The sequence below is a fragment of the Aplysia californica genome, unplaced genomic scaffold, assembly GCF_000002075.1.
Source record: "Aplysia californica isolate F4 #8 unplaced genomic scaffold, AplCal3.0 scaffold00149, whole genome shotgun sequence".
Taxonomy (NCBI): domain Eukaryota; kingdom Metazoa; phylum Mollusca; class Gastropoda; order Aplysiida; family Aplysiidae; genus Aplysia; species Aplysia californica.
Genome location: NW_004797419.1, coordinates 754647 through 765996, shown reverse-complemented (window position 1 = coordinate 765996; position 11350 = coordinate 754647). Strand labels below are relative to the sequence as shown.

Sequence of the window (11350 nt, the reverse complement as noted above, 5' to 3'; positions counted from 1 at the left end):
TTATTATTATTATTATTATTATTATTATTATTATTATTACACCAGATATCGCAAATAGTGCTTCTTAGCAATCTTCCAAGCGTCCTTTATGGTTTGTTTTGAACTGTCAACACCTGCATAGTTGCCTTTCCCCCCGCTTTGTTTGTTTGTTTGTGTTTGTTTACGACTTCCCATTATTACTTTTCCATATTATGGGGGTTAGGTCTATGATTTTGCCAGCCCGGTCCAGGCTGTGTCACATTGGATTCGGAATAAAAATTGAACGATACAGGAGCTCCATAACGTATGAGAATAGCGCACGGAGCTCCATTCGACGATGCGCACGGTCGCTGACAGTCATAATTTAGCCCGTCGTTTCCACCAGGAATGCCAGACAGTAGACGACCAATAGCGGCTGATCAACAAAATGCACAAATAAAATGTATGTCTCTTCACTTGGCCTACCTCTAGGCCCTATATGTGTTCACACCAAACCGCGTTTGACAGATGCACTTTTGTCGCCCGTCCGTTCAGCAGAAACATCGTCAACAACTGTGTTTTTCCCTGAAAACGTAAAATTGTGGGTATATGTATAGATTTTAGCAAGTGACAGGATTTGATTTTTAAAAAAGTTTATGAATGTACACGTGAGCGTTGGGTGAGCATGGGTGTTTGTCAAATCCATATTATATTAGGCCCTACGTATAATTTGGAATATCAAATAAATCCTCCTCTCCCCCTCTCCCGGGCCTCCCATTTTCATTACACTACCTGATCTCTGACAATGAAATCCAATGAAAGATTGATTTTTTTCTTTTATAAAGATATACCATTATAAATTTATCATACGAGTGAGCGAGCTGCGCGTCTTTTCCGCCATATTGTGTTATTCCAGGGCCAATTTGATTTATTTCATTTAATTTTAATTCAGTAAAGTCCTTATCAATTTAGGTTGTACCGTTGTTTTTGCTGTTGTTGTTTTTTTTTGCTCAACGACGTTCCCCAATCGTTTTTTTTTTCTTCTTTTTTTCTTCTGAGCAGGGCTGGCAACTCTATAATAGTTACAAATCTTTGTTGTGAAGTCAATTCGCCGCCTTGTTTGAATTGTCAATGTCCATCGCTTTTATGAACCGTATTCGACACAACATATTAATATCTTGGAAGATATATCGGTTTCTCAAATAGCCAAAGAGATATTATAGGTCTATTATTTGAACAAAAATATTGTACAAACAAAGAGGTTGAACTATTATAACCTCTGTGAGACATGATTCATTTTGCCTACCACCAGCAATTTCCGGTGGAAAACATAAACTTTTTTTCCCCCATCGGGTTGTTGTTGATAAATTGAATAGCCTACTTCAGTGTAGAATGCTTTTTTTAAACGTATTTTGACAACAAAAAGGGCATTTGGTACAAATACGTCAACAACTTCCTGAAAAGAAAAAGGTTTTCAACTAATTATTCATAAATTCCAAACACACTTATATACGTAAATGCGGAAAAGATTAGATCTAGTAGCTCCTGTTGTTATGGACACTATTTACAATTTACAAAATGGCGAGCACCATCATCTCAGCGAAATACCCACCTAACATCGACCCAACCAGAACTCCTTTAGCATATGGAGATCGTGCAATTCCACGATTAGTAAGTGTGCAGTGTTGTATTTGATTTTAATACGTTTATATCGTTCACTAATTGTATATTATTACCTTATAGGTCTATATAACTATTGTGCTTCACTCACACTTCAACCTCAAACTCAAGACTCAAGGCAAGAATTAAAGCTACGGCAACGGCCTAGACCTAAACTTTACGTTACTAAACCGACGCCTAAACGTATAAATGCAATCAATAATATGATCATGACATTTTCAAAATCATACACATGTTAATACCTTGAAGTTTTAGATCTAAACTTGTAGGCTATACTATCAACCGGAGAAATTTCATATGATCTTCATCATAGTCATAATATTACGGAGTGGTTATCCGTACAATTGTGCGAACAACTCTGTCTAGTTATCCGTACAATATTGTACCGAACAATTGTGCGAACAGCTCTGTCTAGTTATCCGTACAATATTGTACCAAACAATTGTGCGAACAACTCTGTCTAGTTATCCGTACAACGTTGTACACACAACAATTGTACGAAGTCGTCGAAGTGCTACAAGTATCTGTACAATAGTAGGAGTAGGCCTAGATCTATGCTCACAGGCCTACTGCCTACATGTTCTGTCTTAGCAGATCTAATTTAAGATCTAGATTCTAGATCTAGAAATCTAGATTCTAGATCAGTGTTTCAAATATTCCACCTGCTGAAATGTTTAAATTTTTCGTCAGACCTTATCTGCCGATTTGATGCCAGCCGCCTCATTGATGGTGTTCCCCCCATGTAAAAAGAACAACAAAGTCTAGATTAGATTTAGATCTAAACTCTAGATAGATCTAGAAATGTGTGTTGCGTTGAAACCGTGCTGTAAAAGTTTAACTCATTCGCTACGTATTATTTTCGGCTTGTGGACGAATTTTTTTCGGGAGGGCGAAATGAGATGATGACTAGTGCGCAGTTCACAGGTCTTGGGGGCCATAAATTCAAATAAATATCAACATATTATGTACCAACATTTTCAGTATAGTTTGTAGAATACATCTGTATTATTTATTTGAGTATTTTCCAACTTTAGTTCCTGTGAGAGGCGATTATGCAACACAATTGTGATTGGCTGCAGATAAAATTTGAAAACAACAAATATCAGACGAAACAAAAAAAAAATGTTTGCACCTTGTCAAATAAATTATACATCAAAATAACCATAACTGTTTATAGAACAGGAAAATATTGAAAAATGAGCAGTTATTTACATACATTCCATAATATTTGTACATTTGGATCATAACCTCCGATATTGAAAACAAATAAACTTTAAAAGTAAAAACACTCGTATCTTATATGGAATCATTCAGAATTGCATTTGGAATAAACCTATACATGTCTTGGGTGGTACTTTTTGAGTAAATTCACCAAAAAGTAGTGATTTTGGGAAAAAAAAAATATTTTGACTATTTAGATCTAGATCTAGGCCTAGATCTAGCACTCAAAAATATTGATTTCTCAATTACAGTGCACTGGCAATTTGAGTCCAGTAGTATCAATATTATAAAGAAGAGATCTACACTTCTTTAGTGAGCAAAATAATGATACATTTTGTTGTGTAAAAGTACTAAGACTGGTGTCTGGGCTATTATATATTTGGGCTTCGCGATAAAACAGTGTCGTATAAACTTCGAAATCGTGTTTCAAAACTGAATCAAAACTTCCGATTTTCGGTGGAAGTGCTTGACCCGGAAGTCAACTTTATATTATGACCTTTATTTTAACATGGATATGTGGATTGGAATAGAAACCAAGCTAAAATTGAACGTTGGTTCTCGAGCCGCCGGGGGCGGCTTAGCGTACTGACGGCACTTTAGCCGCGCCACCCCCCACGGCTCGGTGTAGCGAATGAGTTAAGCTTAATTCTCTACTTCATTCTACAGCGTGTCTGCGTATGAAGAAGTATTAGATTCTATATATTATGAGTGTGGGTTCAAATCCCAGGTTTTTTTTTCCTTCTTCTCTCTCCTCCCCCGACTGACCAACAATTTTTTTCCCATAATTGTTTGTTTTGACTTCAAAGATTTCCACTCATGGTTTTGTGTAAAAACAAAGAAACATAAATAATAGTCATAATTATAGATCTACTTATATTTTAATAGAAGTATAGATCTAGCCTACTTTTCCTTTTAGGCCTACCAATTTAGGCCTGGTTAAAGTTATTACAATGATGCTCAACCTAGGGGAGAACCAATTGGATGACAAGATCTAGTGATTTTGGCTTATTTTTACAGTCAACCTCCAAATTTCTAATAATTGTACGAATAACTCTGTCTGGTTATTGGTACAATTGTACTAATAACTCTAGTTAGAGTTGTACGCATTGTTGTACCAATAACCGTTGCCTAATATTATTAGGACATATAATATAGGCTAATTATCGAAGTGGCTATTCGGACTCAAACTCCAATGCGCAGTATTGTATTGCCCTGATTTTGTTTGAACATCATATAAAGTATGCTGTTGGAAAAGCTTTTCCTTTAGACCACTGTTACTTTGAACGACTGACTTTTGTTCCCTTTGAAAGGGTTTTAACTTTTCTCTTCTTAATTCCTGACTGGACTTCCTATTGATCAATAATTTTTGTCTTTCTCGTCCAATGACTACCTATAGAGTTATAATCTTTTGTTGTTCTGAAACATTTTTTTGACTGCTTTAATGATCAAAGATTAAATTGCCGTTTCCCTGTATTTGCCTTTGTTGTGTAGTATTTCAGATTTTGCAACTGTTGTTCACTTTTGATGTCACTAGACTAATTCTTTTCTTAATTTGTGTCGAAAATTTTGGCCAGATTGTAGAAACTGAGGAAGGCCAAGGTCGAATTGCCTGTCCGCTTCGCGTCCGGTACACCCGTTGATTGCGCATGCGCATTGGAGTTTAGAGTCCGAATAGCCAGGGGAGGCTATTCAGACTCGAGTCCGAATAGCCGCGGCCTATAATTATATATGTGAGGCTTCATGGTGAAACCAGGCGCTAGGCAAAATTATAAAATAAAAAAAACAGGCATTTTTCCACCAGTCTAGCCGTTTTTATCAAATTTTTTGTTTTTTTGTCTCAACACCTTTTATGGCGACATAGAAACACATTTCCATGTGAATTTTACTGAAAACCGTTGATTAGAAATACAAAATATGGAATTTTTCAGTTTTCAGAGACTCCCAAGCCATTGAAGTTCCCAAACTTTGGTGACCATTTTCTCATTAATCTTAATACTCAAGCCAGGAGACCCCATCTCTTTGGATCGCTAATATTTCTACTTCTATTCAAGATAGATGAGTATTTGTTTCCCTAAAAGCAAGGCAAATGAACAAGCGTTCAGAAGATACTAATTATCTCTTGACATGCCAAAAAATTGACGAGCGCCTGATTCCATTGCGCCGTGACACCTAGGCCTATAAGTTGAGATCTCAAACTATATTATATGGCCCTATTTTACAGCAGGAAGGAGGCTAAAATGTAAGTTGACCACAAAAATTAGATGTCTTTACCCTGTTCCCCACAATATTTTAGTGCACGTACCACTAATTTCATAAATTTTCACTAAATAACCTAAGGTTCAGTGCTCATGAAGAAACTTTTACTTTTATTTCTAGAATCGTGAACTGAATGATGAAAATCTCATAGTGAGACAAAGAGCTGTGATGTCTCTGTGTGACCACCTGCATGATCCAGAGCATATTGCTGAGGCGCTCAGGAATGGTGAGTTCTGATTATTTGTTAACTGATTCCATCCATGATTTTTTCAGGCTTTGGACAGAGTTATTTTTCCTTGTTCAATTATTAACCTGGGATGCATCTATTTAATGCATTACTGTGAGGTTCTAAGTTACTCATAATATGTATTTTGATATACCAAACTGATGGGAATAAATAGAGGAATCTGATCATATCAGTTACAATGACCTATATTCTGACTGTATTCTATTTTCCCTCAGACAAAAACTAATGAGAAAAAAAAATTTGCTCAACATATCTTCGAAAATTTCAACTTACCTCATTATCTCAGCTCTACAAGTATAATGAAAGTAATTGGGTTCGGAACCAATTCCTACGGTTCCTGGCCTTTAACTGATTCCGTCCATTTGGCTGCTGACAGCGGCTCTGAGTTTTTCCGCTTCCTCCATTCAACCGCTGTGAACGGCTCTATGAAATCCGAGCGAAATGCAGAACAAATGCGCACTTTTTCACATAGTTCCTCCTTTTTAAGTTGTCAAAAGGATGTAGAGTAGAGGTAGGCTATTCCGGGTTTTTCTTCGGTAACCGAAGATTCCCGATTATTAACTGATTCCATCCATGCTTTTTTCAGGCTCTGGACAGAATTATTTTTCCCTGTTCAGTTTTAGACCTGGGGTGCATCTATTTAGTGCATTACTGTGAAGCTGTAATTTTAAGTTACTCTTATATGTATTGTCATATGAAACTGATGAAAATCAATAGAGGAATCTGTTTATATCAATAACAATGACCTATGACCTGTTTGTATTGTATTTTCCCTCAGACAAAAACGAATGAGAAAACTAAATTGCGCAACACCTCTTCGAAAATTTCGACTTACCGCATTTTCTCAGCTCTACAAGTCCTTATAATCCATTGGAATCAACACAAAATAGTAGCGATATCTCTCTAGCACACTTTTATGCAAGAATTTCACGAATTTAGTTTAATTTTTCTCTCTGAAGGGCCTTTTTATTACACCAGGCTCCATATTATGTTGTTTACCCTTACTTCGTGCCTGCATTGCGACCACAAAACAATGATTTTTGCAAGAATTTCGCAGAGTTTCGATTGATGTTGGCGCTTACAGATTGAGGCCAGGCTTGTTTACAAGTTCTACTTCCTTTCAACAACTTAATAAGTAGAAACTATGTTAAAAAGTGCACATTCGTTTCGAATTTTGCTTGGATTTCGTTGAGCCGCCCACAGCGGTCGAATGGCAACAGAGGAAAAACCCTGAGCTGCTGTCAGCGGCTGAATGGATGGAATCAGTTAAACTTGCTGTTAAAAGAGAGGTGTAAATGTTACCTGAGATATAGAAAAATTGATTTTGAAACAGATCCTGTGCAATCGACCAAAATAGACAGAGGCAATGATTTGGCTGTAGTATAATAATATGAGAATTATTTTATTCATATAATTCCTAATCCATACGCTTATTAGCACTGTAAGCCCTAAACGTGTTGATGAGTTCCTATCAGGTTTGACAAAATTTTGGAGTTTGATTTTGTGCCAGACACCATCAAAAATGCCTATAGGACAATGCACAGGTCTAATAGTCATACTTGCTTTACACTAAAATAAAGCTATTTTTCTTTAAACACAAAGAGACATTATAAATATTTTAGGAGTTGATAATATGTGAGCAGGTGCCTTTGCTGTAAGAATTCTCATTGTTAGTAAGCACCGATTAGGTTGTAGTGAAGATAAAAATGTATACAAATTGCTCTAGTGTTATGGGTATACTGTTCACTGATGAATTGATAGAATAGAAATTTACAGCTGAGATTTCAAAGCAATGTAATGTTTAGTTTTCTAATAAGATATTTGAATTAAGTAGCGATTTGAGCAGTTGTTGGCTCAAAAAGAAGCCTCATAATTGGTGATGTTATACAGACGTTCTTATCTTGGCTTTAATTAGTTGTCTCAAAATATGACATTTACACACACACACACACACACACACACACACACACACACACACACACACACACACACACAAACACACACACAAATACACACACACACACACACTCACACATGCAAACACACTCACACACACAAACACACGCACACACACACACGCGCACACACACACACACACACACACACACACACACTTTGATGAATGCTATAAACCAGTAGCTGAACTGCTTTTTAATAACAGTATTTTATATACTTGACAGGTATTGGAGTCAGCTTGAAAAACTTGCTGAAAGATGACGATATAACAGTTCGCCAAAAAGCTACTGAATGTCTTTTTGTCATGGCTGGTGAGTGCACAGTATTGTTGTGCATATGATTAGGAATGTTTTTGTCTGTTTAGAACCCCCCCCCCGTTACAAATACTTGTTCCATAAATTTTTTTGTCATAAATTTGTCTCCTCAGAACTATTTTGTCCAAAGTACATTTAATTGTAGAGTGCATTTTGGATGAAATAGTTTAAAGGAGACAAAGTTATTATTTATTCAAAGACCAGTCAGTGGCGGTGGGTAGTGAAGGGTTCACGGGCTTGAACCACTGACACAGATATCTATGCGCTCGTTGGTTCTTTGTTAGGTGCGTTCAACGTTCTCGACTACATGGCCTAATCCAGCTCATAGAAGCAATATGTTTGAAGTGCTGTGTGTGCATGTTTGTGTTTGTTCCGCTGCGATTTAACAGTTATAAATCATCTCGAATTACTCTTAACTCATTCGCTACGCCGAGCCATGGGGGGCGGCGTGGCTAATGTGCCGTCAGTACGCTAAGCCGTCCCGGCGGCTCGAGAACCGATCTTCAATTTTAGCTTGGTTTCTATTCCAATCCACATATCCAGGAAAAAATAAAGGTCATAATATAATGTTGACTTCCGGGTCAAGCATTTCCACTGAAAACCGGAAATTTAGATTCAGTTTTGAAACGCGATTTCGTAGTTTATTCGACTTTGTTTTATCGCGATGCCAAAATTATAGCCTGGACACCAGTCTTAGTAATTTTACACAACAAAATTTATCATTATTTTGCCCACTAAAGAAATGTAGGACTCCTTTTTATAATATTGATACGATTGGACTCATATTGCCAATGCACTGTTATTGAGAAATCAATATTTTTTAGTGCTAGGTCTAGCTCTAGATCTAAATTGTCAAAATATTTTTTTCTCCCCAAAATCACTACTTTTTGATGAAATTACACAAAAAGTGCCACTCAAGACATATAGGTTTATTCTGTATGCAATTCTGAATAATTCCATATAAGATACGAGTGGGTTTTTTTCTGTTTGTGCTCATTTTTCAAGATTAAAATTTTTTATTTTTTTTCAATATCGGATGTTATGTTAAAAATGTACAAATATTATGGAATGTAGGTAAATAACTGCAAACTTTTCAATATTTTCCAGTTCTGTATTCATTTATGGTTATTTTGATGTATCATTTGACTAGGTGCAAATATATTTTTTGAGTTTCACCAAAGATTATTAATTTTTTATTTTCAAATTTTTTCCGCATCCAATCAAAATTGTGTTATATAATCGTCTCTTACAGGAACCAAAGTTGAAAAATTCATAAATAAACATTACTGATGTATTCTCCAAACCATACTGAAAATATTGGTATATAATACGTTGATATTTATTTAAATTTATGGCCCCAAAGACCTTTTAACTGCCCACTAGTCATCATCTCATTCGCCCTCCCCCAAAAAAATTTGTCCACAAGCCGAAAATAATACGTAGCGAATGAGTTAAGGCAACTTTTTCATGACATAATAATTAATTAAATTAAATTTGGAGGTGAAACAGTTTTGTCCCTACCATCAACAAAAATTTAACTAAGAAAAAAGAAATGGAAAACAAAGGTTGCTCTTCTTGTTTGAATGGTTCTCAAAATGCCGCGGCTCACCGTGAGTATAGAAAAATCACCACTGTTTTGTTCTTATTGCTTGCTATTTGGTGGTAAAGAAGTGGAAGCTACCTAAGCCCCACCCAAATTTTGCTCCACCCACCACCACTGGACCAGTGCTTCTGATGAAATATTTGCTTTGTACAAAATGTACCTACACTGTGCTCTGTTCTGCAATCATTCGGGTATGGGTGTACATACACTTGTGTGTGTGGGGTTGGGTATTTTTGGGGGGGGGGGGGCATTTTGTATTTGTGTGTATTTGTGTTTGTGTGTGTGTGTGTGTGTGTGCATATGTCTTTGCATGTGAGTGTATGTGTGTGTGAGTAAGACCATCCTTTTATTGTTAATCTTGTTTGCAAAATTACAGGTGTCCAGTTTCTGCTGAAACATAAAAGTTGCAAAGCTATAATCTCATGTTTGAATTTGAAAGAAGCAATATACTTCACAGCAGACTGTCTGTTCCCTAATACAATTCTCCCCAAAACTTGTTTTACATTGATTAACAGAACAAGGGCAACAATAAAAAGACAGTTATTTTAGTGAAACTGGCCGATATATATTTACGTGTGATCATTATTCATTGTTTTTAGACAGAGAGTGTCATGCCATACCATGAAAGTAATTGTCAAAATTATAACATAATTGTACATATTATGATGCATATTTATTCCCCAACATTTGTAGAGTAATGATTACTCTCATTATTAATGTGTTTGAAAGATGGGAGTTCGATTCTCGTGTATAGGGAAGTTATTTTACTAAGCATCCCTCCATCTGCCTGCTGGGATATTGTATGCCACAAAGCCAAAGTTGTTCTTGGCTAGCAAGGTTCAAGCAGCTCGCTTTTTTAATGATCTAAACTGTGTCAGCTGGGTTGTAAAAGATTAAAAATTGTTTACAAACATTGCATATTTTACTTTCAAACTATTATCAAACCTTTTCATGTTCTTTCTGAAAAGTTAAACTATGTGCAGATTTCAAAACCTCTGAACCTGTCCCTCAAAATGTTACCTTAAAGTCTTTTTCCTTCATCATAAATGCAATCATGCCCCCAGAGGATTGGTAAGGCTTCCTGACTGATATATATATATATATTTGTGAAATGCATGCTCACAGACACATTCTCTTGAATTTGAGGCCTCTCCAAAACGTCTTTTGGCAGCCCCACCTTCCCCCCTTTCCCATTGTAATCAAAGAGGACCCATTGCCATATGTGAGGCAGTGTGGTGAAATTAATTAAAATAACGTAATCAGAGAAACGGGCATTTTTCCGCCAGTTTGGAATTTTTATAGAATTTTTATTTTTTGGCTCAACCTCTTTTATTTCCATATAAAAACAAATTCCATGTGAATTTTACTGAAAAACATTGATTAAAGGCACAAAATATGTCTTTTTTCTGTTTTCAAAGACTCTTTAGCTATTGGAGTTACCAAACTTTGGTACGGTTCTTGCTAATGTCACCACTGAAACCAGGCGACCTCACTATCTTCTATCACTAATATCTTGAGTTTTATTCAAGATAAATAGATATTTTTTTCATTGGAAGCAAGGCAAATAAATCTGCTTTCAGACGATACCAATAACTTCACATCCTCAAAAATGGATGAGCGCCTGATTCCACCGCATCTTGACTCATATTTTTTTCAAGTTATTCAAAAAAAAGTTTTACTTAATTTGACTCATAATTGAGTAAAGAGTATAAATTAAATTTATATCCCTGTACCATTTTGTTGGCTGTTCATAATCACAGTTCTATTACCCCCCCCCGAATATCTAGTACTGTAACTAGTTTTTCAAAACCATTGTTGCTTGATTGTTAGGTCACTGCTGCATTTAATGTACTGATTTTTTCACTCTCTCTGAAAATATCACTCTCACGCTAATTCCATTCCCATGATAGAGTTACTTTGTGCTTCCTGAGTTTAGAATAACTCTGAGTAGAGCCATGAGGAAACAATAATAAACCAAGTACTTTGTTATCTTGGGCCACTTGGATGATGATGATGATAATGATGATGATGATGATGATGATGATGATGATGATGATGATGATGATGATGATGATGATGATGATGATGATGATGATGATGATGATGATCATGATT

The 11350-nt window shown here is 36.0% G+C and overlaps 1 protein-coding gene across 1 annotated transcript in view; it reads left to right on the top strand.

The window, feature by feature from the left end:
• Positions 1-1508: 1508 nt before the first annotated feature.
• The window catches only part of LOC101852846 (radial spoke head 14 homolog), a 21001-nt gene continuing 11159 nt past the window's right edge, over positions 1509-11350 (top strand). Inside the window, exons 1-3 of the mRNA XM_005097207.3 lie at positions 1509-1629; positions 5236-5341; positions 7543-7629. Of these exons, the coding sequence (XP_005097264.1) occupies positions 1537-1629; positions 5236-5341; positions 7543-7629 (286 nt within the window). The 5' untranslated portion in view covers positions 1509-1536. The remainder of the gene's footprint in view (positions 1630-5235; positions 5342-7542; positions 7630-11350) is intronic.